The sequence below is a fragment of the Carassius gibelio genome, chromosome B19 (genome assembly GCF_023724105.1).
Source record: "Carassius gibelio isolate Cgi1373 ecotype wild population from Czech Republic chromosome B19, carGib1.2-hapl.c, whole genome shotgun sequence".
NCBI classification, from domain to species: Eukaryota; Metazoa; Chordata; class Actinopteri; order Cypriniformes; family Cyprinidae; genus Carassius; species Carassius gibelio.
The window spans coordinates 8302832-8330574 of NC_068414.1; the positions used below are offsets into that span (position 1 = coordinate 8302832).

Sequence of the window (27743 nt, forward strand, 5' to 3'; positions counted from 1 at the left end):
TCCCAAGCCAGCCTTTTTAAGCCTCCTCAGAAAATACAGCCTTTGATGAGCCTTTTTTACGAGACTATTACAGTTGGATTTCCACTTTAAGTCATCGTTGATATGTACTCCTAGATATTTGTAGCTGGAGACAACTTTCACCTCAGATCCCTCAATACAAATGGGAGGGGTGTGCCTCCTATTTGTTTTTCTAAAATCCACAATAATTTCTTTAGTCTTTTCCACGTTAATCCATAGGTTGTTGTCCTTGCACCAGGCCACCATTTGTTCCACCTCTGATCTATAGGCTGACTCATCATTCTGAGAAATGAGTCCCATCACCACAGTATCATCTGCAAACTTGACAACATGATTATATTATCTTTAGTCAGATATATGCATGGTCTCCAGTCCTAGCATTCGTGTTGGGTCTGAGTCGAGTCCTAGTCTTTAACCAACTGAGCATAAGTGAGAGACATTTTTATCTTCATTTTATTTATTTATTAAATAAATAAAATGAATATTTATTTATTAAATGTACATTAATCGGCAGTCTTGAATGTAGATGTACCCAAATTAGCCTGAAGGCTACTTATCATTGCTAGTATCTTTGCCAGAAGTTATTAAAACCTAAAAATAAAAAATAAAAATAAAAACCTACAAAAAGAGAAAAGAAAGAACTGTAACAATGAAATAAAACCAAAAATATAAACAACTCTATAAAATACAATTAAACAACAGATTATACAAAATGACAATAAAAAATAAATAAAGAAATAAAAAATAAAAAGAAGCTTATCAAAATAGATAAAGCAACATTAATGTTCACAATAATGTTGCTTATGAAGAAGCCATTTCTTAAAATTATACTTAAGAGAAAAAAAAGCTTCTATGTTGCTTTTATGTAGTGACTTGGTTTTATCTGTACTGGTATGTTCATAGTGACATAGACTCGTCTGTACTCTGAGAAGTGTATTCTATCATTACGAGTTCATCCTAGTATCTCAGCTCTAAACAGCTGATACAGATTCAGGCTTTCCCAAACAGAGGCGTCTCTGTCAGTGGACTGTGTCGGTGGAAAAGTGGAATGAGAGAGAGAATAGGAAAATCCCTGTTAGCTGTAACTCAGTTTGCTGGTAAACACAGAAAGACATGCACAGGGACAGGGAATGCACGTCTGTATTAACTCACAGTTTCCACTCCTACTAATGACTTCACCCTGTCTGAGTGCTCTCACCACACCTAAAACACCCCACCTTCCTTTTACAAGCTTGGTGTGTTGTGTCTTCACACAAATAAATGACAGCTTGTCAGATGGTGGAGATAGTAAGAGTAGAGTGCTATTCGGAAATCAGACAAAGGAATGTATATAATATGTATGTAACACAGCCTTGCTTTGAACAGAAAAATAGTTTATCTATCCATCTATCTATAGAAAAAGGCACCACGTCCAGCACCATGGTCACAGAGCCCACTTTTTTTTCTATGGTTACATCCTGTCAGCTAGTGGGAGAAAAGTGTTGGTTCCCACATTCTCAAGAATAGGCCTAGCATGAAGCAAGGAACGGGGGAGAACATCAATAAAGAGACTTAAATAACATCAGGGAAACCAGGAAAACACAGGTAGCAGATACGGTGACCACCTGCTAATAAGCCCAAGGGGGGACAAGGGGTATGTTACTGAGGGACAATTTAGGACACTGTTTGCGCGGTGGTGCCCCCACCCCATGGGCAGACTCACTGATAGTGGTTTACCCATTTCTAGCACATACCACCTTACATGGTATATTAATAATGCCCTATTCCCCTAAACGTGTAACTGCTGATGTATGTATGCTCATGACAGAATTGACAGATGCACTTCCACTTATGATTTACTTTAGCTATTTAATTTTATTTATTTTTATTACAATTTATTCACTTTAAATAAATTATAATATAAACTTATAGGATTAAAATGAATTGTAGTTGCTCAACACCACAGGAACAGTTAAAAAAAAGTCTAAACTCACAACTCCACAGAGGTTCATGAGGAGGAAGGATGGTGAACTTGCATGTTAGTAAAGGAAGGGGCATGAGAGAAAACAAACAGTTTGAAACAGGACACACCTTCTCTTTTTTAATTGATGATGGCGGTGCCTCAGAGTCTCTTTCTCCATTTTTTCGAATCGTAAAGCGTGCATCTAAAGTTCCTTCCCAGTGTGTCTGGTATGCACGTGCGTGCGCTGTCATGACAACAGCCTAGTCAGCAGTTCAACTGAGGGGTGTGTGTGGCAACAGTAGCGGGCTGAACTCTCAAGTAATGTTCGTTTGGCTGCCTGGGACTCGAGGATATAGAGCGACCAACTCTTTTTGAGCAAGCTTTGATTATGCGTGACACAGTCTCAATTTGTGGGACGCATGAATTGGGCTTCAAACGCCAACGCTGGACGGTTGGTCACCCTAGTAGCAGAGGAGGTTGACAAACCATACCGAAGGATAAACTGAGATCAGGATACACTTTATATATACATGACATGATGAGAAATGTTAATATTTCATATTATTACCATGTATATTGCTATGATCGCAATTCATTTTGTGACATGCTTTAATGTAGACACAAACTATGCCAATAAAGTACATTAAACTGAATAGAAAATCAGACTTAAAACGCACACATCATGTAACTGTGCAATAAAAAAAGATATTGCATTGGGTTTTCCATTTATTTTTATAAAGAACAAATCAACCAATAAAGAGTGAGTGTATAAAGTATACAGTCTGTAAGAGAAACGTAACAGATAGACACATCATGTAACTCAATCATAAGAATGTATTACAGATGTGAAAAGAGCAGTACCACACTAGTCCAAATGATGATGCACTGCAGTATCAGTCCTCTCTGGCAGAATATAATAGTAGTGTGAGGAGCTGGGCATGATTTAAGTTGTTAAATGCTGAAAATACTATCCTGATCCACTCTCTATTATAGATCAGTGTGTGTCCCATAGTAAACCAAATAAATATTACATGATAACTACTCTCTCTCTCTTTGTTTTCATGTAAGGATTCTAAGATTATTTGTACCAAGAATAATAATATAAAATGTAATAAAATTATAATTTAATGCACTTGACTGATTTGCTCAATTTTTAAATGAAATGTTTCATTCTGTTTTGACTTGCCATTTCAAAGACTACATTTTAGCAATACTACACTTCATTAAAATGTATGTGATCATTTAACCATTATCATGCAATATAGTATTTATCTTGTTTATCATGGGTCACATGATATGCTGCCAGATCTTAGCCTGACCTGGGCCACACTCCTCCCATCAGCTATCGGCCCTGGTGTTGTTTGCTGGATCCCCGCCGGGCGTGCGGTCCTTGGGCTGAAAGGGTACATGCCATTGCCGACAGGAGGCCAGCAGTGCCACCTTCAGGCCACATGTGAGCCAAGTCCGTTCGCTATGTGGGCAGTGGCATCCTCATCCAAACCACCCCAGAAACAGTGCTCCACCGCTCAAGGGAAGTCTGCTCAGAGCAGGAGAGGAATTCATGGATATACTCTTCCAGGAGATAGCCGTCTTGATACACGAAACATAACCACTCGAGGGGATACATTTGAGAAAAAACAGAAGAAAACATTGAGAGAAAAACAGGAAAATAAAGGAACAGAGAATTGCAGTCAGGGAGAGAAGATGAAGCTTTTCTCTGTCTTTGAGATGAATCTGATGTCGCTAACAGCGGTGATTAAACTTAACAACTGCTTAGCTTATATCACATCAAACCGTGACAATCTTACATTTCTTTCTTTTTATTTTTAAATGCTTAGACACCGTTTTTGAAACTCCATTTCTCAAACTGTACACACAAAACCACAAAACATACAAAATGTCACACACATATTGCAATAGTAAACACTTACTATGAAAACTGTTTAAACTTTTCTAAAAATGTATAATTATTTATTTATTTATTTTTCTTTGCGTAGTAACTCTACACACAAACATAAAATAATTAACCACATACATGCCAAACTACACACAGATGTGAAAAATGTCAAACACTATGTGTGTCTTTTGCTTGTCCAGTGCGCAGTGGAGAACAGGAGTATATATATATATATATATATATATATATATATATATATATATATATATATATATATATATATATATATATATATTTATATAGTATTTTATTTTTTTATATTATATTATTATTTGACTCATCATTCTAATACTGCCTAATTAGGGTTAGGGTTAGATTGATAATGTACTCATTTGAAATGATCATGTTTGAGTTTTCTTCCACTAGGTGTCAGAATGACGTTGGCTGTTGAAGTGATACTGTCCCTTTAAGCCAGAAACAGTTAAAGCAGTGGTTCTCAAACCTGTCCTGGAGTACCTCAGACAGACCTACTGTCCCAGCTCGGGATGCCATTTGATCGAAATAGTTACTTAAAATTAAAACTAAATAGACATTACAATTAGGTTAAAGTAAAATAATAAGTTAAATGTACTAAATTATTTTAAACTACTTAAAATTAATTAAAAAATGCAGTTCTCATAAAATATCCAATACACGAGTGTCTTTATGCTTATTGATCAGCTCACTAATTTGTGTGCAAACGTTTGACGTAGCGGGTTAAAAATAGCGCAGACGGAACAAAAGAAGCTGAGCGCTGTAGCATCACACAACAGTTATAATATGGTTACAAGTTAGAGGAAGTTCAAATCAGGAACTGAGAGAGAGAGAGAGAGAGAGAGAGAGAGAGAGAGAGAGAGGAAGTAAGGCTGATCTTGCAGTAGGCGTTATTGATTTCGATACTTAACGCGAACAGCAGACATTCATACAGTTTATAAGATACTCGGATATTCAGACACTTCTTAGCGGCGTTTGTTTGGACTTTCTCCAAATTCGAAATCCATAGCTCGAGGGGGTAAAGCTGCACACAGTTTGAGTGTTGAGGGTCCAGCGGAAGTGCGCTCGGAGGAAGAGAAGGCGCTCGTCGGTGAAGCTGTAGCTCGGAGTGAGTCCAGCATGAGTGAAGACAGACCTGAGGTGGAGCTGTTCGTGAAGGTGAGTGTCTGGACCACTGCTGCTGCTGCTGTCCATCCGGGAACTAACCTCAGTCTAATAAACAATGCGTTACTCACATAATAACATGTCCATGTATTGATTGGCTTAAACATGACAAAATCGCGAGCGTATAACCTAATAACCTTTTTTTTTAAAGTGATATGAAATCACCAATGTGTTTTATGAAAAAAAGAAAAGAAAAATATATTAACAGTGGTTTTCCTTTCTAAATATAGTTTTAAACTACCTATGAAAAACTCAACAGATTTATATATTCATTCATTTATTTATTAGTATTTTTGTTGACGATGTTGTTGTTTATTTTATTATTTCAGGTTTATTTGACAGGGTCAATGCACATTAATAATACTAGTACATTGTGCCAGAAGGCTAATTTGCATCCCTGGACTGATGGAAAATTGTCACCCTAAAAATATAAAATAGATAATATTTACTCCAAAATACATTTGAATGTTATTAGTAATAATAAAATTTCCGTCAAGTCATCTTTATTTATATAGCACTTTACACAACAACACAGATTGACTGAAAGCATCTTTCGGGCGATGACCTCCACGTGTCGCCGGCACAGCTTCAGTGCTGTTCTTCCACGAGGTCTGCTTCTGTGTTTGATGATGATACTGAAGAGCACGGTCTAACTCAGTCCATAATCTCCCATAAAGATGTTCAACTGGCTTGAGATCTGCTCAATGCAAAGATCATTTATATATCAAAGCCTTTGGTGACCCCTCATAGCTCTGGATTCTGGAAGAGTTCACTCTCGTGAGGACAGACGTGTCACATGTATAAAGAGTCAGAGAGTAGCACAACATCACAACTGATCTGCGGTGCACATCTCCTATCACATCTCGTGTGGGCCTAAGCTGTTTCCACCACGGCAAGATGGTGAAACGTCAAGAGCTTGCGTTAGGTTTAAAAAGTCAACTACACTTTACTTCTTTGTTTTAAAACGTTAAATCTGTTTTGGGGCCATAGCAAAATAATACCACAAAATTTGTGTAATTTGTATAAAACTCTTTGACTTCCCAATATAGCTTAATGTGCTCTTCAGTTTTTGTTGAGAGAAAACAGTGTTCAACATAAGTATACTATAAGTTGCTACCATGTATTTAAAAATTGTTTTACAAAATAATCTGTTAAATCTCATTATTCAGATGATAAGTCCCGATGAAGTGGCTTGATAAGAGCAGGTTTTTATTTAGCATTTATAACTAAAATGTGGCAGTTCCTCTATAGTGCTTTAAGATCCAGTGTTTTAAAGAGCACAGCTGCTGTGGTTGACCTGAACACCCTCCAGGTCACAATATATATCACCCCATATCTCTCATTTAAACTGTGTGGACAGTAGATCTGAGTGCAGTCTCATTCGTAGCAGTTCTGTCTGATAGATCTGATGGGGAGAAAAAATATGGGTGCTAGAAAACCCCCTAAATCATAATAATAATAAAAAGAACATGAACTTTATACAACATCAGAAAAATGTGCACATCTTCATCATTTTCAGAAGTTTACACCCCTGCTCCTAATGCATAATGTGATCTATCTGAGCATGAATCTTTGCATATTTTGTGGTATTTGCGTTGGAGCCCCTCAGCAGTCCTCGGTGTGTATAGACGGATCTCAGAAACTGCAGTCACAGCTGCGAAGGGTTCGAATAAACAGAAGATGCTGGAAAACCAAAGAGTGTGCAGCACCCGGAGCACTGGACGCCTCGAGACAAACAAGAAACTCACACAAAACATGGATCATGCAGATAATGATAAACACTGTGAAGAAACAAGCTTATAAACCATCCCTCTTATTTTGTTAAAATAACATTTTGCGTGGTATAGATGAAATGTTTAGTTCTATGTTTATTTGTCAGTACTTCAGTTTCTGGGTAACTTATCCTTCCTCATGAAGGAATCCGACTTTTTTAAATATACTTTATATACTGCCTCAGGTGTTTAAACAGGTGTTTCCCATGTGATGTGTTTTAAAGTGATCCTCTGTTGTGTGTGTAGGCAGGAAGTGATGGTCAGAGCATTGGGAACTGCCCGTTCTCTCAGCGGCTCTTCATGGTCCTGTGGCTGAAGGGCGTGACCTTTAATGTGACCACCGTGGACATGAAGAGGTGGGGGTCTGTGCATTCATGCATCTAATGCAGTCACATTCAAGTAAACCTGTACTCCAGTTCTGTGCAACATTGTATTGACACTGTATTCCAAAGAGAAACCGGTGGTCCTGAGTAGCGTCTGTAAACAGGTGATGTGCTACTCCTCTTTCTCTGTGTTGTGAGCAGGAAGCCAGACATTCTCAAAGATCTGGCTCCTGGCGCTCAGCCTCCTTTCCTGCTGTACGGCACCGAGGTGAAGACGGACACCAACAAGATCGAAGAGTTCCTGGAGGAAAACCTCTGCCCTCCAAAGTAACTCTCTTCATCCACACATGTGCTATCTGCTGTTGTTTGTGTCTTCACGCTTGGTTTGCCATATCCTCTTCATCCCTCTATCCACCACAGATACCCTCGGCTGGCAGCTCGCAACCCTGAGTCGAACACCGCAGGTCTGGACGTGTTCTCCAAGTTCTCCGCCTACATCAAGAACTCAAACCCGCAGATGAACGACAGTGAGTGTTTGCATGCTTTTAGATTTGTTAGAAGACTGTCTAAGGTCTGAAAATCCTAAATCCACACACATGTGATTGTGTTTCATAGGTCCTGCAGTCTCCTTTTTAAATCCATATTTCAACATATAATACAAACATTCAGTCTACTCGGTTTTACTCAAACAATGCATTATTATATTCAGCTAAGATGTGACAGAATGACATGTTGATACTGTGTCGGTCACTTGTCTTCAAGTGTTGTGGATTCACAGCTCGGTTCATATTTGTTCTCGCCAATTCACATGAATATAAATGGAGTCAAAGAAACATAAAGTGTATTGTGAGTGAAACAACAGAGAGAAACAGTTTGAATGAGTTTTGTAACTGATTGATTGTGTTGCATCACATTTTCGTCCACATTGGTCTAAACGGATAAATCTTTGTGAATATCAGATCCTTGTTGGTGTGAACAGGCCACCAGCATAGAAAATTATGGTTTAACAGGCTTTTTAAAAATAGGACAAGCCCCTACTCAAACAGGAAATCCATCATCACAGGAAATTGCGCCTGTCAGGTCATGTTGTGGGTTCTTGACTAAACGAAGCTGTGTGAACCGTTTGCTCGCGCAGATCTGGAGAAGGGTTTACTGAAGGCCCTGAAGAAGCTGGATGACTACCTGAGCTCTCCTCTGCCGGACGAGATCGATGAGAACAGCGCTGATGATGATGTCACTTCCTCCCGGCCCTTCCTGGACGGTCAGGAGCTGACTCTGGCCGACTGTAACCTGCTGCCCAAGCTGCACATCGTCAAAGTGAGTCAGACCGAGCGATGCTTTAGCAGAAGAGCCGAGGGACGCGGCTGATCTTCTCTTTCCTGGCTCTCAGGTGGTGTGTCTGAAGTTTCGAGGGTTCTCCATCCCTCGCTCGCTGACGTCTCTGTGGCGGTACCTGGACGCGGCGTATGCCCGAGAGGAGTTCTCCTCCACCTGTCCCAGCGATGAGGAGATACACGTGGCCTACTCCTCCGTCGTGAAGGCGCTCAAATAGAAGAACACACACTCACACACACACACACACACACTCCTTCCAGATTGTCCCAGTGTTTCACTTGTATGTTCCTCATGAGGTCTCACTTTTCAACTAAACCTGGTCTAAATCATGCTGCCTTCACATGCTCTCTGAATTATGGCAAATATGAGTTTCATAGAAAAAGAGAGCACATGAATTCAATTATTCTGAAGGATTTGGGCTGTGTGTGCTTTATTAGTAGATTTACCTGCAACAGCTTCATTGCCTTGTCATTAAAGTAGTAGCTTATCTAAATATTAATAATCCTTTAAAGCATATTCTATTTTTTATACACAGCGAAAATAGCATGCGTTTCACCAATATTCCAGAATAGAATAGAATAGAATAGAATATCTAGGTGCAGTAAAACTATACGGTGGGAAACTATGTCCATTTCAGTCTGAAAGCAACCTTAACTTGTCTACATAATGCTTTAGTTGTGAATGTGGTTATTAACAATGGCATCCTCAATTCTTGACAACAAAGCACCTGAACACAACAAGCTCGTAATCAAACTTAAGAAGTGCGCATGATCATATTTCCAATAGCGTGTGAAGGCAGCATTATAGTTCATATTTCCTTGAAGCAGCTGAACACATACAGTACAATAATCATCAAATGTTTCAGCTTACCAATAGTGGGTGTTTTTCAGTGGGTTCTGGACGAGTGCATTGCTAGCCGTTACAGACAGGAAGTTGTTGCCTCATTCCTCCCATTGCTGTCCCTCCCTCTCGCTCTGCCGCTCTGTAATGACAGCTTTTTGCTCACAGCTGCTTTGGTCACGAACATTTCAGAAACTGTTTTAAGCTGCTTTTACATTCCATATATGACGTTACAAAATCATGAAGAAATCATAAAAGTAGCCCAAATGAATCCTGTGTAAAGGTTTATACTGGTTTATATGTGAGAAGTAAAAATCCCAGTCGTCTCATCTCGTAGCTATATGATCCGATGTATTTCAAATTTGAGTCACTAGAATATTCTTCCATCTCTAATTATGACTGAAACTTCCACATTGAGAAAACTCGTATTTATTGTCTGGGGAGAGTTATGAAAAACATGCACATTTATTGTCTTCTGAAAAAATAGGAAACCAGTGACAGCAACAACTGCTGCCTTTTTAAGTTGATTCGGCCTGTTTCTAAGATGACCTTAACACAATATTTCTCTATGCAGTATCATGCTTTATCCCCAGTCCTCTCCCGTGCACTTCTGTTCTCACTTCCTCTGAAACACTGGTCCTTTCCAGATCTCTCTCTCACTCAGATGGACAACACAACATCAGGCCAGATATTGATTAGTTAGGATTTTATTGATTAGAGGGATGTTACAACAAAGTCACTTTCTTCCTGCATTTCTAACATTGTTATTCAGCAATACAGTTTATAATAAAGTTCAAATAAAAATAAATGCTGAGTACATTTTTTCTTGAGCCTTCATTTTTAGATCAGGTTTAATATAATATATATTGTTAGATTAATTCAAAGAGTAAAAAAAAAAACTTGAAAAATAAGTTTCAAATATAGTTATGTGCTCCACAGCCTCTGGAACACAGTCTGTCCATATGAAAAATATGCATTAATGTTTCTAGAATCAATAAAAATGACAAAAAAAGTTACTGTCATTAGTATTTACAGCAAAAATTAAGCAAACTGTTAGATTTAGCAGTTGTGTGGGTTTTATATTTAGAAGAAGAGTTTCAGTATTTTGAGCATGCATGACTCATTCTCATGAGCCTTGACTCAGTGGGTGTGTGTGTGTGTGTGTGTGTGTGTGTGTGTGTGTGTGTGTGTGTGTGTGTGTGTGTGTGTGTGTGTGTGTGTGTGTGTGTGTGTGTGTGTGGTTGCAGGCACTTCCCTTCAAGCAAGGCGTTTGCAAGAAAGTGCGTAGAGGGACTTACAGTTTCAGTCTTGTGTGCATGTCAAATTTGAGTGGATGCATTGGTTTTAAACCGACGGTGTTGGTATGTGGTGGTGTTTCTGAACGTCATCCTTTGCTGATGGTGTCGTAGCACCTCGTGTGAGAGCCAGAGCTGCTCATCCCAGCTGGAGCAGGAGAGCCAGACCACAGAGGCGCAGCACTGCTCCGGTCCAGCGGGGGGAGCTGATGGGTGCAGCAGTGTTGCAGAGATCCGTGTCACAGCACTCATTGGTGTAGTTGAACTTTATTCCTGCGGCCTGTTTCTCTCCGCTCTGGTCACACTGTGAGGGCAGGGCACAGCTCCGCTCGTACAGGACAATGGACACTGACCCTGGACACACACAAACATCATATCTCAGTCAAGGGACGAGGATCACAGTGTGCCATTCACAACAGTTAGCACATGATAGTATTAACATCACTGATGATCTGGTTTTGCACCAACAAAGTTACCAAAAAAATCAATAAAAAATGCAAGAGGTCTTGCAGAAATATTAGAGCAGACATGAAGCTGAATGCCACATGCAAGTGAGAACTACTCGTGATGTAGTTTCCAAATGCTTCTCGAGTGAAATCAGAGTAAACTACCGTCTGACTTCACCGAGCGAATATTCAGACTCATGTTGTGATTATACAGCCAGAGCAGAACTAAACTCTTTCCACCACCACACATTTACCTTTTAATGTTATTTGCTTCATAAATGGATTTGACATAAATTCTGAAGTACATTTTATTACAATACTTATGACCTAATTTCAGATCTTGTACACGTTTGTTTTGATGCTGAAATTAACATCTTCAGTGTTGCTTGCCTGTTAAATGTCACACAGGTAATATTTTTTTACAACTAATCTACTTTGTCCCCTGAGCATCGTGTAAATCTGTGAATTTAGGTAAGAAAAGTGTATGTGTAAACAGAGACAGCGTCCAGAAGTTCACAGATTACAGGTGTTTTGCAAATCACTTGACTCGGTTATTATCAAGAAAATGTCAACAGGACATGAAAAAAAACTGCTGTATGATTATTTGAACAAGCTACAACATGCATCATGCTGGACTGTTATTGTGCCTTCAGCAGCCACAGGTTTTCCTGCCACAAATAAATCACCTGTCGCTTATCATTTCACATATTTTTCTGATCATCTATTTAATTGGCAATAAAGTGACAAGATGTACTCAACTTTGTTGATAGTAAAGACCCTGCTTGCAAAACTAAACTTGTGACGCAGTGTTACATCAGGTTTGCAGAATCCGGTCCAGTCAGCTTTATTAGGGAACACCCTGTTACTCACTCACGAGGACAGAACTCGCCTTAGAAACAAGTCCACGTCCAAGTCCTCTAACTCCTACTCAGAATACACCTCCACTCCTACTTTCCCACACCTTACATAACACACACACACACACACACACGCGAGATGTAAGTATCATGTGTGTGTGATGGTGTGGGAAAAAAAATCAAATCAGGATCCCACATTCCCACAGACTGCCGATTCATTCTTGTGCTGTTTTTGTTTCAGTCAGCAGAACAGTGCAGTGTTCGGTTCAGGTGACCTTTAACTCCTACAGCTGTGCTGGCAAGACATCTCTGGCCCACGGGACACTCCTGGGGGAACTTCAGACAGTCCAGAGGAGAGATGGCTGGAAACATGCATGTGTAGCATGTCAAGGACAACACTGCAAGAGAGGGACGACAGTCAGTGAATCTTTCAGAATCAGCATCGGATCCATAAAACGCAGACTAGTCCTCTAATGTTTTTTCTTTAAAGGGGTCGTGAACTGCCTCTGTTTTTATTTGTGTACTGTTCTCTGATGTCCACTAAAAATATTATCACATTTTTACATAAAAAACACAATTAAGAAGTAGTAGTCTATTATCTGTCCTGTTTTAACCCTCATCAGACGCTGTGTTTGAATAGTCATGGAGGATTGTAGACTCTGAAGTGTTGTGATTGGATAATAGTGTATGATTGACAGCCTTCATCCTTCACTGATGGACGCTGCTGTGAATTAGGCTAAAAATGCATAAATATTCCTATCAACAAACTGATTAACAGATAAAGCCATAGTGATCACTTGTGTTTTGCGACATTTTTGCGACTTCTGAAATGAAAAGGATGTTTTAATAGTACATTGACCTCTTATAAAAGATGAAGGGAATTTTGTTTTCTCAGTTCATGACCCCTTTAAACTGGTCAATTGACGTTGGTTCCCTAAAAACTTTCACTTGTGTCATCTGAATAATAAGACTCACTACCCCTTGGTGAACTGCGAGTTGGTAACATTACTTCTTAAGAAAATCTTAGCATAGAGACTATAGGACTTGATTTACTCAAAACAAAAAGGCAAATTAGCGTGAGAACACAGTCTGATAAAAGCGCTGACGGGAGTGGAAAGTCCTGCGGGTTACTTACTGAGAACACGGATATCATTTCCATAAAGACCAATGCAAAACAAAGAGCATTTGCATAAGATTTGTGTAATTATATGTTCAGATAATGTCTTCCTCTTGCACTCCAAATAAATTCATTATCTCCCTTCAATCATGTCTCTGTCCTCTGTGGAGCCTCCTTCTGGCATCAACAATCACAGCCGTGGGTTAACGCAGGATTTGGGCTGGTGAATAATGGAGCAAATACCAGTGAATTAACTTCTGCCAACCATAGATAATCAGGTTGTGTGATTCCTGTAAATACTCTCTGAAAGGGCGTCTGAATGGGCCACTTCTACAAATGCATATCCAATAAGGTCAGCCACACAGATGTCTACATGGCCTTTGCATTGCAAATTTTTCACTACACATCTTTAGTAAATCCTGACAGTATTTTATTTATTTTTTTTTACGGCGAAGAGGGTTTGCACTGGCAAAGGCTGTTAGAAAATCAGGCTCTAAATTTATGCAACTGATCCCGTTCACCCTTCCTCACCCATGCTCTTTTAGTTCAATTCAGAGGTTTCTCCTGACACAGAGTTGAGAGTCAAAGCAGAGGAGATTCTAGAGGACACTAGATCTGAATAGCCACATGCAATCTTTAGCAGTTGTTATGGGATAGAGTTGTGGATGATTCAACTAAGAAGATATTGATGAAGTTAGGAATATATGCAAATCTTAGTCTGTACTCTCTTTCATTAGGCCTTGAATGGCAGAAACATCGAAGTGATGCTTTTATACTCAGAGAACAGCTCCAGCTTAAAGCAAGAGGCATTCAGCACTGCTCCAACCAAGCACATGTCTTCAGTGAGGCGACATAAAAATGATTCGAAACACAAGTGTCTTTGGTTGAATGAATTCTAATCTCCATGTTCAGATGAATACTTACCTGCTAAAGGCAGACAGCCGATGAGGATGAGGAGGGATCCGTTAGATTTCATCATGATGGTCTCCTCTGATCACCAAAAAGACATAAGAGTCTCCCAGATCAAATTGAGAAGATTCCCGTTCCTAATCCCAGGCATGTAATACTGAGTATAATGGAGTCCGAATCTAAATGACTATGAAACTCCCACATTTTTTAGTTTGCTGTTGTCTAGAGCTGAATAGATTGTGGAGGGCTTTGGACTCCACCCTGAGAGTTTGATTAGATTTGGTGAATAGAGCTAAACTGAAGTCAGGACATCGGTTATAGGCCAATACACACTGCACTGACAGACACAGATCCAAGTCCCCACAAACACAGACTGAACATGATCAATCAATGAAAACAAATGCAGATCAGACAAAGCCCAGCAGACGTCTGCGTCTGTCAGTGCAGTGTGAACTGACCGTAAGAAAACATCTGACATCTTCTTTTGTAATTGTTCTGATCTGGTGGTGCCACTACTATATTTTAAGAAGGAGTGTATATGTGTGTTTCTGAGCACAACAAAGAACAAATGCACAGCCTGTTTGTACCAAATTACAGGCATGCAGAGCAGCAGGGAAATCAAATGACAGCAACCTTGTGACACAAGCGTGACACACAGTCACGATAAACGGTTTACTACTGATTATGGCATTAAGGCACACACACACACACACACACACACACACACACACAGCAATGCAAACCTCAGACAGAGCATGGAGATATTTCAGGGTCTCTACTGGACTGACGGCTCACTCCCAACAGAGTCCTGCACATACATGTGCAGCCGAAGAGGACATGCCTGTGTGGCTTTCGTGAGGCTGTGCATACGAAGCTGGTTTAGCTTCAGAAACGAGGGATGGACAGATGGTCTGTTCTTTAATCCCGTCTATCCTCTGCTAGTCTTTGTCTCGATCTGTTCTCCTTTCCTCTGCAGTCATGGCCGTGTCATCTTGAGCTGTCTGTGGATCAGTGGCCTTACACAGGTATCACGTCACAGCTCCTTCAGATCCTAAAAACAAACTACACTCACTGCGGTACTACTACAGACAAATCATGATCTTAAGCTTAAATCACAGGCAGAATCATTAAAGTGCTGGTGTCCAGAACACTGTGGTCAGATGTTTTTAAATGATCCGCAGGAAACAGTGCTCATGAACCGCTGTTGAGATAGCATTATTAGCATACCTCACAACCAGAGCCACAGCACGGCTTGCTCGTGTATTGCTTTAGCAATCCAATAAACAAGTTAGTGATGAGAGAAACAAAAGATGGCAAAGTGTCTCAGTGACACACCACAAGCGTGTCAGAACAGCTTAAACATGCATAGAACATGCTTTATTGAAAGCTATTCTCCTCAAGCTCATTAAAGCAGGATGGATTCTGATTAACTGATTCTCATCAATGTTTTTATCATTCATTAGCTGGGGTGAAAAAAAATTGTTTTAAAAGTGAATGCAATTATATTGTTCCTATGTGCAATTATCATTATAGTTGTGGTGTGGCCTCTTCTTTTAAATTAAGAAAGATTTTTAAAACTATATGGTTAACACTGTAGTAATTGTTATGGTGTTAATGGACCTTCAGTCACTAGATGCCACCTCCTGGCACAATGATGCAACTAGCAGAAAAAATCACCTGAACCTCCAAAATCACCATCTTCCTGTCTGAAATGTGCAAACATAAAACATGGAGTGATACAAACAGCACAGTCCCGGTGCTATCGGACCGTATCAGCACCAGAGCTCACTGTTGTGTATAATACAGCTCTTTCAGTGACTGACTCGTTTCATTAAAATCACCTCAACAGGTCTTCGGTTTACTGCAGGGTGTTCAGATCTCCAGCGCTGCACACTGAGGATGTTTTCCTTCTCAGACTCTGATCTGATCCTGCTGAGAGAAATGCATTTCCTCTGAAAGGGTGCGACACTAAAGGACTAAGAATTAATTATATAAGATTTGGTTTACTTCACAGCCATGAAGCAAGGTTGCTGCTTGTGGGAGTGATATTCCTTTGTGAGAACTTTTTATTGTACAAATTTAGACACACCCGCAAGTGCATGAGTGAACATGAGAGAGCATTGTAGAAGATTTCAGGGAGAGAACATGATACATGAGAAATGCTGTGTATCATCACATTGAAATGTGTTATCTGCTAAAAGCATTTTTATCAGCGTAGATGAACCTGGGAACTAATAGCCACAGAACCCATATATGCATTTCATGTGGTCTAAAAACTTTACTATTTCTTAAAATCCACCCATTCCATGTATGAGGATTGATGAAGCAGAAAAAAAGCAGAATTCAGTGACGTCATCTCAGTTCAGCTTATACAGTGTCTGTGCAATCATTTGCAATCATCAAAACAAAAGTGTCCTACAACATTGGGTTTTTAGTGAGAAATCAGCTTTGTAGAATTAAAACCAGTTTTATTATTGAAGGAGGTATGATCTCTTAATTGTGCTCATAAAATGCACCAGAAAGATGCATTTAACTAAAACAGACAAACAGAAAATGATTTCATAGGAAAGCATTCCACCAAATCCTCCTGAGGGTCTGAGGTCACCCCACCACACCAGCCCATAACAGCAAAACAACACATTTATGAGGCCGAGGACACAGCTAAACCTGACCTACATATTAAAAGAGTGGATTAGGGAACAGCTGCAGACAACAGAACACAGACGAGGGCTGCTTAACTGTGTCACAGCTCAGAATCCGCTGAACACTCAGTATTTAACATGAATAAAAGAGTGTGCCTCCATACTTCCCCCATCTTTAAGTTTCCAGTCCGGGAGCGCTGGGGGTGTGGCTGTAAACAACAGGGCTGGTGAGTGGAGGATCCTGAAAGATGGTCGGGAATGACTTTAATGTGGATCAGAGTTGGGCAGATTTCTAGAAGCGCTGTGTCACTTTGACTCAGAGGTAGGCTGATGTTACTAAACCAGTGTAAAACCAGTGTAAGTGCGCTTCCCTGACATCTGCTCCGAGTGAACAAAGTCGCGATGAGTAGATCCAAGGATCGCTTATGGTCAGACAGGAGGGAAGCACAGGGACTGGACAGGATGGATGGATGGACGGACTGAGGGGGAAGGGAGAGAAAGAGAGAGAGAGAGAAAGAAAGAAGAGAATAACGGTGTGTGTTTGTGCGAGGCGGCCAAAACTGCTCAGCGCGTGCACCGAAACAAACCGAGTTAACGCGTTTCATCGTGTCATAAGGTAGGATTTTGGGTTCTAGAGTTCAGGGCGTCAACTTTGGCAGCGAGACACTTTTGACAACTGTTGAACCGCTTTTGTGTAGTTCATCGACCACTTCACTTCACACAAACACTCAGTGTCTTTGAATCTCGGGAAAAGTGCGATGAATTGGTGTTTTCTGGAAGTTTGACCGTTAGGTTTGTGTGCTGCTGCTCTGTAAACACCGACATCGACTGTAGAGATGTTATTAGCACAGTTACCCAAACAAACGTGTTGTTCCTAGGGTGTTCTCGTCTGTTTGGAAACTAACGTTACAGTAGGAAATATTTACTGGTAATACTCTACACTTCCAGATTCAGCCGTTTTATCAGTTTTGTTTTCCCTGAGCAATGTGGATACAGTTGTGCTCTTATCCGCAGTAACTTTTATATGATTTGTAAATTATTTTAAAATACAGATTATTTCCTAAACTGTTTGTTGTTGAACAGAACTAAAGTATGAGTGATCTGAAATGATACCAGGAATTCTCCCACATTCTGTTGTTGTTGTTGGGATAAGTTATACACACACACACACGTTACATAATTTGTCACACGTAAGTTATGCCAAAATATTCTCCATACCATTTACTCGAAGTTCAGTTGACAACATTTAATGTGCATAATCCACTGACAGAGCTGTTTAACTTTTTTTTAAAACATATACAAGGTTTAAAAACAAACAAAAACCGTTAAATTATTTGTACAGTGTAGTTGAATGGTTTAAAGCTGCTAACTTGATAAATGTGGAACATCAGAAGATCTTTGAGTCCGCTTTAAAGTCCAGGTAAAAGACATTATTTATTAATTATATGATCCGCTGAAGGTTTTTAATTTAGCTCTCAAGTGGCATCGAGTTGATTAGTTTGACTTTAGATCTAGAGGTTTCCGAGACCCAAGGATTCACACATGATTTGGTTTGGTCTATAGCTCTTTAAAATGTTTTTTGTTCTCTCTCTCTCAATTTTGTATTTTCTCTGTCTCAGGCAGTATTAAAGGGATGATGCTCCTGGAGGTTTCTTCCCTGGGGATTCAGAGACATCAGGAATGATTTGCTGATCCAGTTGCTGTTGCCAAAAGTTTCCAATCACTTCCACTCCAAGACTATCCTTCATAGACTTCAAACCTGCACACACACACACACACACACACACACATACACACACACACACAGTTGAGCCTACACAAACATACCATTCATATACACGCCGTCATGGCCAACATCTATCCGTACGGCTGCTTCACGCATGCTGTGGTCAGAGGTATCCCAGAATCCTTTGGGAAGTTGGCGGAGGGTGGTGAAGGGCTTCAGACGGACCTGGCCAAGGCCCAGCGTCAGATGGGGGTGCTGACGGGTGCTCTGAGACAGAAGGTGGGGCTGCAGCTGATCGAGATCCCAGCAGTGTCCGAGCTGCCCGAGAGCTGGAGGATCGAAGACGTGGCTGTGATCCAGGGCGACACGGCGCTCATCACCCGACCCCTCAAGCAGCAGAGGCGCGCGGAGGTAAGGGCCGCTCGCGGGCTGCGGGACACTCAGACGTGACTGGGGCTCAGAGCTGTGTCTTCACAGGCGGAGGCCGTGCGGCGCGTCCTGAACGAGCTCAAGCTGACGGTGCTGGAGATGGGCGACGAGGAGGGCCGGTCTGCTGGAGCCACTCTGGAAGGAAGTGATGTCCTCTTCACCGGAAAAGAGTTCTTCGTGGGCATTTCCAAACACACCAATCACCGTGGGGCAGAGGTTTTGGCCGACACCTTCAAGGTGAGTGTCGTGATTCGGTTGAACTGGGAAACACAGAATCTGTTAACAAAATAGAAAAACTGAATTTAATCATCATAATAATTTAAAAAAAAAGTATTTGAAAAGAGCCCTAAAAATTTTATCTTTGTTAGACTTTTAGTAAAGTGTTTTTAACTTTCATTATTTTAATCAATTAGACATGGTTTTTGGTTAATAAAAATGTCATTTAACCATTTAAACCGAGTCCAGAAAAACAAAAGGAAACTTGGAAAATTGAAAACACTTCATAGGGTCCTGATTTTTACACCAACTACTTAAAGCTCTTTCAACTCGTATTATATTTAATTTTACATTATATTTTACAGTTTGTCAATTGATTTAAGATTTTGTAGGCTCTACATACATGTGTTCACCCCACAACAATTATTTTATACTTGCATTTAATAATTTAGCAGACACTTAGCTCATCATCGTCAGTTCAGTTCAAGTTTATTTGTAAAGCGCTTTTTACAATACAACTCATTACAAAGCAACTTTACAAAAATATTACGTTCTACAATATTAGTAGTAGCTTATAAGTGGTGACTGTCAGTTTGTGCACGTATGACAGGATTTTAAAAAAATTAATACAAGACATAGTCACCCAGACGATGAAGATTATTAACAGCAATTATTATATGATGCAGTCACACTTGGAGCAATATCTGTTAGTTCTGTTTGTTGATTCAGGGGTAGCGTCATTATTGTTTAATAATGAGTTTAATTTCTTTTAGCTTTGAATTGAATTCTTGCTCTTTAACTTTAACTCTTTATTGCAGTAGTCTACTCATCATAAGAATGTCAGCTCACAGTCATTAGTATCACAAACTCTTTATTTGGATGGTCTCCTCTTTGCAAGTGCATTCTACTGTTATTCTCCCTAACCTTGATCATCTACTGACACTCTAATGACATGGAGTCAGACTCACTTATAGTATGTGTAAAGTGGATTACTGCCAGAGTATAACAACATAGAGTAAAACCACGCAGCATGGGATGCTAAGATTCAGTACTTGGGGTTTGCACTAATAATGAGAGGAGATGCCAGCACAAGGCAGCTAACGGTGCTGTGGTGCGGCGTGTGTTCAGGACTTTGCGGTGTCCACCGTGCCGGTGTGTGGAGGCTCTCGTCTGAAGAACATCTGCTCCATGGGCGGCCCTGACACCATCATCATCAGCAGCAGCGACGGGGCCAAGAAGACCCTCCGAGTGAGTGTGTGTGCATGTCAAATACCTGACACAGTCGCTTCGTGACGGACGGCTTTTCTGAGGAGTGCTTGTGGTTTCAGATGATGGAGCAGCTGACTGACCATCACTACGAGATCTTGACTGTGCCCGAGGATGTGGCTGCTAACTGCGTTTACATCAGAGGTCCTGCTAAAGTGGACTTCCTCCTGCACCCCACGGCCGAGGAGTGTCCCAACAGTGTTCCCGTGAGTAACAGAGCGTGCACAGTAAAACAGACCATACTCAGCAGCTCTCGTTGGCATTATGTCATCCCACTGTGATTTCAGTGTAACATATTTTTGGTGGAAAGCATACTATGTTACCATTCAAAAGTACCATTAAAAAACACACTTTTATTTAACAAGGACAAATGAAAATGATCAAAAGTGACACTAAAGGCATTTATGTTACAGAAGATTCATTTCAAATAAACGCTGTTCTTTAAGACATTCTACTTCCTATCAGTAATTTACAGTCATTACAGTGTGTGCATAATTATTATTATTAGTTGATTTTCTCTGTTTTCTGAGGTCATGCCTTAACTCTACAAATTCCAGTATTGCATTAGTTTTGAACATATCTCGTGGCATTACATTTTTTCTTACTTTACCATCTGAGGTGTATCTATTTTCGGCTCATTTTATCTGTAAAAGAGACCCTGCTTAATAATTATTCACACCTGAATACAAGGTGTTTTTCACTTTCAACCTTCATAGGCAAATATATACTGTATGTGACCATGGAGCACAAAAGCAGTCTTAAAGGGTTAGTTCACCCAATAATCAAAATTATGTCATTAATAACTCTCATGTCGTTACAAACCCGTGAGACCTCCGTTTATCTTCTGAACACAGTTTAAGATATTTTATATTTAGTCCGAGAGCTCTCAGTCCCTCCATTGAAGCTGTGTGTACGGTCTACTGTCCATGTCCAGAAAGGTAAGAAAACATCATCAAAGTAGTCCATGTGACAGTTTTTTGAAGCATCGAAAATACATTTTGGTCCAAAAATAGCAAAAACTAAGACTTTATTCAGCATTGTCTTCTCTTCCGTGTCTGTTGTGAGAGAGAGTTCAAAACAAAGCAGTTTGTGATATCCGGTTCACAACGAATCATTCGATGTAACTGGATCTTTTTGAAACAGTTCACCAAATCGAACTGAATCGTTTTAAACGGTTCGCGTCTCCAATACGCATTAATCCACAAGTGACTTAAGCTGTTAACTTTTTTAATGTGGCTGACACTCCATCTCAGTTAAAACAAACCAATATCCCAGAGTAATTCATTTACTCAAACAGTGACTGACTGAACTGCTGTGAAGAGAGAACTGAAGATGAACACTGAGCCGAGCCAGATAATGAACGAAAGACTGACTCTTTCTGGACATGGACAGTAGACCGTAGAGTTGGGTCCGAGTCCACCTTTGTCGAGTACGAGTCAAGACCAAGTCCACAAACATCGAGTCCAAGTCCGAGTCCGAGTCCAAAAGTGGCCGAGTTGGACTCAAGTCCGAGTTCTTAAAGGCCGAGTCCGAGTCGAGTCCGCCCGAGTCCAGAAAGTAATTAAATTAAAAAAGATTATAAATTGGTATTGTACATTTTTACATTCTATTAATATTTTAACCTTTCAACCCATTAAACCAATGGCAATATAAAAATGTAATTAAAAAAATACCATTGTTACATAGTCATTGCCATTGAACATTTTTATTTTATGTCAACAGAACTAGTTTCCTATCAAAAAAGGTTTCAAAGGTTTTATTGTATTACAAGTGCATGAAAATACAAATTAACCTATTTTATTATTGTATCACACTATATTGTCCTCCAGTTAAAGATGACATTTCAGTTATTTAATGCCTCTCCCCCACATTTGACAGAGGTAAAGTGCAGCCAATGAGGAGATCCTTAATGATGACATTAGGAATTTCCTGTTGTCTTGGGAGAACTTGCATCATAAAGTAGCACTGCTTGTTTGGTCAAATCTAGTCTTGCAAATCCTGCAATGCTGAGCTGTGCAGCATCTGTTGGTTGCTGCTGCTGTCTTTGGTAGTCGGTTGCATCGGTTTTCGGATCACCAGTACACTGAACCGAAAACCGTTTCTTTCGGACGCGTCCGATTCGAGAACCGAGGAGCTGATGATACTGCGCATTCGTGATTCAGCATGAAGCCGACTGACTCACAGCGCGTCTGAACCGAACTGATTCTTTTGGTGATTGATTCTGAACTGATTTTGTGCTAATGTAATGAGTGCGGGTAAACCGAGGGCTTGAATGAAGGGCAATCTGACGAAACGTAAGTTCATTTAATAACAAATACATCGCAATGGATTATGTATCCCGTGAACTGTTTTTTTTTTCAACCGGTTTATTGAATCAAACCGTCCGAAAGAACCGGTTCGCGGAAAAGAATCGAACTTCCCATCACTAATCCACACTGATATCCAGTGAGTGGTGCGTGTGTTTCGTCTGCAAGCAGGAGACTTCTGCCTGCCGGTGTGGTGCAGTAAAATGACAGAAGGGGAGACATTCATTAATTTATCATTTCAATTTTATGCTGGTTTTATTGTTACACACGCGGACTCGACTCTACTCGGAATATTTTCCGAGTCCAAAATGTTCAAGTCCGTGTCAAGACCGAGTACAAATTCACCCGAGTGCATGACAAGTCCGAGTTCATTCAAAATTGGACTCGAGTCCGGACTCGAGTCCGAGTCCAAGTTCGAGTACCCCAACTCTAGTAGACCGTACACACAGCTTCAATGGAGGGACTGAGAGCTCTCGGACTAAATCTAAAATATCTTAAACTGTGTTCAGAAGATAAACGGAGGTCTCACGGGTTTGGAACGACATGAGGGTGATTTATTAATGACATAATATTCAATTTTCGGTGAAATAATCCTTTAAGTGTTTGGGGTATAGTTTTAGCAATAGCCAAAAATACATTGAATGGGTCAAAATTATACATTTTTCTATTCTGCCAAAAATCATTAGGATATTGTAAATTGTATTAGGAGTAAAGATCATGCTTTATGAGGATTTTTTGTATATTTCTTACCATAAATTTATAAACTTAATTTTTTATTAGAAATAAGCATTGATAAGAACTTAATTTGAACAACTTTAAAGATGATTTTCTCAATATTTAGATTTTTTTGCTCCCCCAGATTCCAGATTTTCAAAGAGTTGTGTCTCAGACAAATATTGTCCTCCGAACAAACCACACATCAATGGAGAGATCATTTATTCAGCTTTTATTTCTATTTTTTTATTTAAAAAAAAATCTCACTTAAGGATTTTTGTGGTCCAGGGTCACATATCACTTATAATACACAACTGATTGAAGTTATTAAAATTGATGTTGATTTGGCATTGGAAAATTGTGCTTGGTAAAAATATGATCAGAATATCAACTCGCCTAAGAATAATGCATGCACACAATGAGTTAACTGAAGCGTAGTTGAAAAGCTACTTCTAGTTAGTGGGATGTCTACGGACTTGCCTTTCCTGTCAAAGTATTTGAGTAAATGCAGATCTCACGGTTGATTGTCCCATTGGCTTCAGCTGTCAGCTGTGTTTCTAGAAGTAACAGAAACCTGTTTTCTTGATAGCGTTTGCATCTTCTGTTTCAGGCTTTCCAGCGCTTGACCGACTACACCCTGCTGCCCACCGCCTGCAGCGAAGCCTCCAAACTCGGGGCGGCGCTGTCCTCCCTTTGCCTGCTCATCAACAAGAAGCCCAACTATTAAAGATATTCTCCTACAATCACCGCATAATCATTCACTTTCTATACCTCTCGCCTTTTCTTGTGTTCCCTTTAGCCTGAGTTTTAAGGGCTGCAACTGTCCATATGTTTCTCTTATGCTTTAATTTCTTGGCTGTTTTATGCAGGTTCCTTTAGATTTGGATAATGGACACACATTACGAGAGTATTATAATAAATGGCCTTGAAAATAGTTTTATTTACTCCTGTTCCAATCCAGGGGGTTTTAATACTGCCCAAACACACGGTCTTTACAGCAGTCCTGAACACTTCTGCTCAGGTCCGCTAGTTCATATGTGTTTGAACAGGACGGGGGACCTCGAGGTCTCAAGAGTTTAGAAGACGTGTCGTTTCATGGCTTCTCTGCGTATATTCTGCTATTAAAGCTAGTCATGTACAATCATTTTTTAGTATATTGTGTTTTTCCCTCAACTGTATTGACAATAAAAATAAATAAAAAACATTGTTTGCTCTTGTGGTTTCGAACAGGAGCGGTTTAGTTTTACATGATTCATTTAAAAGAAAATAAATGCCTTCCTCTCCAAAAACTCAGTTTTGTTTGGACACATTCAGAAACTGCCCACAGGTGTGAGACAGATGGGTCATCGGTCTGTCCAGGGGGGTCCTCACCTGCGACCCTACAAAGGACAATTCTGCTGTGAGCTAACTTCAGTTTCTGATTAGTGAGTGGATGTTATATTGACATTTTGTATATAAATGCTGTTCTTATTAAACAAGAACAAAAGTTAATGCAGTGGTACAGACAATGAGGTAATCTTTTTTTAAACATGCTGGAGTAGACGCCTTAGTTTGGTTAAAAAAAATCAATTTATTTTTTATTAGGAAAATACCAGATACATAAATGGGCTTTTTCTATACCACATTTCACATTTTATAAAAATGACTGAAACTTCACAAACCTTTCAGTACAAATGAAAAACACCACCACCCTGTGAACATGCAATGCTAAGATAGCGCTTACATGTATGAGGTTTTTAAACATTGCTAAAATACCTCTTGTTGTTGCACGGAGTAATTATACACACACAAATATATCCTAACACATGATAATGGGCCTGTTGTGCTGTTGCCTCCAGTATATTACAAGAGGGAGTACAGCTTAAACCACACCTGCACAGCACACAATAGCTGTGTGTATATATTCCATTAAACATTTCAGTTATATCATGATTTATTCATGCTTCTAAAACAACAGATGTTCAACAGTTGGGCTTCACACTTTCCAGCTCATCTTCAGTGGTTTGATGATCCCTGAGACAATAAAGAACAGCTGTTAGACATCAGCCTGTGTTTGTATGAGGTGATGCATGTTTCTGAGCTGGTGATTGGCTGGGCAACAGAAAGCAGCAGCCAATGAATAAGCAGAGAGTTACTCTGCGAGGACTATAGCACACCAGGACCACGAGCAGCATCAGGGTGTGACTCTAGTCTCGCTCTTCACACATTAAAGCAGGAATCATTTAGATCTGAGTAATGGACCGCAGCAGCAGTACCTTCAGTGTGTGAACTCTCCTGCGGTCATCAGCTGCTGTTATCTGTGTGTGTCTGGAGCAGCCGAGTGGAGAAAGCAGCTGGCGCTCTTCTCATTCAGGATTACATCACTGTCAAAGAAGAAGAAATAACTGTTTGATCCAATCAAGAAATGAGTCACTACAAACCAAGTTCAGGAAAATACAGAGAAGCTCAAGCTCAACCACGTGCAACAAATGACCAGAAAATAAAATAAGTACAAACCCCATCTCTTCTAGTAATCTGAATCTGGCTTTAATCAACAAACCACAACAAGCAGCAAGAAGGGTTGGGTATCATTTGAATGATCAATTCAGATTCTGCTTATTGAGCAGATTAATCCTCAGTTTTGATTCCAATACAATAAATAAATAAAAATGAAGTCAAACCTTTAGATATCCAACATTAGTTGCAGTGGAATACCATGATCAAAAATCAGCTCATTTAGGAGCTCTTTGTGTGCAAAATAGAGCTGCATGACTCTGTGAATCTAGGTTTACTTGTTACTAAAGACAGACTGGTGTAATCATGTAATCAATAAATCTTCATTTGAAGCGTCAAATTACTTATAAAAGGTGACTTTATTTTGACTGCTACTGTATACATCAGTGTTTAATTCTGAACTATAAACTTTTATTGTAGTAACTACTGTGTACTGTACTGCATTAGCAAATCTGTGATTATTTGAATGTAACAAATACAGGTCCTTCTCAAAAAATTAGCATATTGTGATAAGTTCATTATTTTCCATAATGTAATGAATCTAAAATATATGAAAGTTAAATTTTTATCATTGCAGACCAACTGAAATATTTCAGGTCTTTTATTGTTTTAATACTGATGATTTTGGCATACAGCTCATGAAAACCCAAAATTCCCATCTCAAAAATTAGCATACCATGAAAAGGTTCTCTAAATGAGCTATTAACCTAATCATCTGAATCAACTAATTAACTCTAAACACCTGCAAAAGATTCCTGAGGCTTTTACAAACTCCCAGCCTGGTTCATTACTCAAAACAGCAATCATGGGTAAGACTTCTGACCTGACTGCTGTCCAGAAGGCCATCATTGACACCCTCAAGCGAGAGGGTAAGACACAGAAAGAAATTTCTGAACAAATAGGCTGTTCCCAGAGTGCTGTATCAAGGCACCTCAGTGGGAAGTCTGTGGGAAGGAAAAAGTGTGGCAAAAAACGCTGCACAACGAGAAGAGGTGTCCGGACCCTGAGGAAGATTGTGGAGAAGGACCGATTCCAGACCTTGGGGGACCTGCGGAAGCAGTGGACTGAGTCTGGAGTAGAAACCTCCAGAGCCACCGTGCACAGGCGTGTGCAGGAAATGGGCTACAGGTGCCGCATTCCCCAGGTCAAGCCACTTTTGAACCAGAAACAGCGGCAGAAGTGCCTGACCTGGGCTACAGAGAAGCAGCACTGAACTTTTGGACAAATTGTGCATGTCATTCGGAAATCAAGGTGCCAGAGTCTGGAGGAAGACTGGGGAGAAGGAAATGCCAAAATACCTGAAGTCCAGTATCAAGTACCCACAGTCAGTGATGGTCTGGGGTGCCATGTCAGCTGCTGGTGTTGGTCTGCTGTGTTTTATTAAGGGCAGGGTCAATGCAGCTAGCTATCGGGAGATTTTGGAGCACTTCATGCTTCCATCTGCTGAAAAGCTTTATGGAGATGAAGATTTAGTTTTTCAGCACGACCTGGCACCTGCTAACAGTGCCAAAACCACTGGTAAATGTTTTACTGACCATGGTATTACTGTGCTCAATTGGCCTGCCAACTCTCCTGACCTGAACCCCATAGAGAATCTGTGGGATATTGTATTGGAGGAGATGATGAATGTCCCCGCCCGAATATACAGTATTGTTCAAAATAATAGCAGTACAATGTGACTAACCAGAATAATCAAGGTTTTTAGTATATTTTTTATTGCTATGTGGCAAACAAGTTACCAGTAGGTTCAGTAGATTGTCAGAAAACAAACAAGACCCAGCATTCATGATATGCACGCTCTTAAGGCTGTGCAATTGGGCAATTAGTTGAAAGGGGTGTGTTCAAAAAAATAGCAGTGTCTACCTTTGACTGTACAAACTCAAAACTATTTTGTACAAACATTTTTTTTTTCTGGGATTTAGCAATCCTGTGAATCACTAAACTAATATTTAGTTGTATGACCACAGTTTTTTAAAACTGCTTGACATCTGTGTGGCATGGAG

General features: G+C 40.0%; 3 protein-coding genes and 1 non-coding gene across 6 annotated transcripts; 2 read left to right on the top strand and 2 right to left on the bottom strand.

The window, feature by feature from the left end:
• Positions 1-4738: 4738 nt before the first annotated feature.
• clic1 (chloride intracellular channel 1) lies at positions 4739-10132 on the top strand. The gene is made up of 6 exons (XM_052584553.1): positions 4739-5048; positions 7073-7182; positions 7351-7476; positions 7570-7676; positions 8285-8466; positions 8540-10132. The coding sequence occupies exons 1-6, from the start codon at positions 5010-5012 to the stop codon at positions 8699-8701; spliced, it is 726 nt and encodes a 241-aa protein (XP_052440513.1). The 5' UTR covers positions 4739-5009; the 3' UTR covers positions 8702-10132.
• On the bottom strand, positions 10016-14389 carry LOC127979235 (protein Bouncer). The gene is made up of 3 exons (XM_052584571.1): positions 13964-14389; positions 12198-12320; positions 10016-10973 (listed from the first exon to the last, which is right to left on the bottom strand). The coding sequence occupies exons 1-3, from the start codon at positions 14016-14018 to the stop codon at positions 10759-10761; spliced, it is 393 nt and encodes a 130-aa protein (XP_052440531.1). The 5' UTR covers positions 14019-14389; the 3' UTR covers positions 10016-10758.
• Positions 14390-16666: 2277 nt separating this feature from the next.
• ddah2 (dimethylarginine dimethylaminohydrolase 2) lies at positions 16667-24451 on the top strand. Of its 3 annotated transcripts, none has more exons than XM_052584545.1 (6): positions 16667-16817; positions 18210-18727; positions 18794-18982; positions 20090-20209; positions 20290-20433; positions 23858-24451. In XM_052584545.1, the coding sequence occupies exons 2-6, from the start codon at positions 18437-18439 to the stop codon at positions 23972-23974; spliced, it is 861 nt and encodes a 286-aa protein (XP_052440505.1). In that variant the 5' UTR covers positions 16667-16817; positions 18210-18436; the 3' UTR covers positions 23975-24451. The 3 variants fall into 3 exon arrangements, with proteins under 3 accessions (XP_052440505.1, XP_052440504.1, XP_052440506.1); XM_052584544.1 differs by having other exon boundaries at positions 16773-16912; XM_052584546.1 differs by lacking the exon at positions 16667-16817 and adding an exon at positions 16867-17206.
• Positions 24452-25314: 863 nt separating this feature from the next.
• LOC127981073 (small nucleolar RNA SNORA3/SNORA45 family) lies at positions 25315-25444 on the bottom strand. The gene has a single exon (XR_008160054.1). It is a non-coding gene; the product is annotated as a small nucleolar RNA SNORA3/SNORA45 family (small nucleolar RNA).
• Between the last annotated feature and the right edge of the window lie 2299 nt (positions 25445-27743).

Coding starts and splice junctions, on each gene's coding strand:
- ddah2 (XM_052584545.1), top strand. CDS start 18,437: ATGGCCAACATCTATCCGTACGGCTGCTTCACGCATGCTGTGGTCAGA. Junction 18,983..20,089: donor TTTTGGCCGACACCTTCAAG/GTGAGTGTCGTG, acceptor GCGTGTGTTCAG/GACTTTGCGGTGTCCACCGT. Junction 20,434..23,857: donor AGTGTCCCAACAGTGTTCCC/GTGAGTAACAGA, acceptor CTTCTGTTTCAG/GCTTTCCAGCGCTTGACCGA.
- clic1 (XM_052584553.1), top strand. CDS start 5,010: ATGAGTGAAGACAGACCTGAGGTGGAGCTGTTCGTGAAG. Junction 5,049..7,072: donor AGGTGGAGCTGTTCGTGAAG/GTGAGTGTCTGG, acceptor TTGTGTGTGTAG/GCAGGAAGTGATGGTCAGAG. Junction 7,477..7,569: donor GAAAACCTCTGCCCTCCAAA/GTAACTCTCTTC, acceptor TATCCACCACAG/ATACCCTCGGCTGGCAGCTC.
- LOC127979235 (XM_052584571.1), bottom strand. CDS start 14,018: ATGATGAAATCTAACGGATCCCTCCTCATCCTCATCGGCTGTCTGCCT. Junction 12,321..13,963: donor CGGCTGTCTGCCTTTAGCAG/GTAAGTATTCAT, acceptor CCTCTCTTGCAG/TGTTGTCCTTGACATGCTAC. Junction 10,974..12,197: donor CACAGCTGTAGGAGTTAAAG/GTCACCTGAACC, acceptor GTGTGTGTCCAG/GGTCAGTGTCCATTGTCCTG.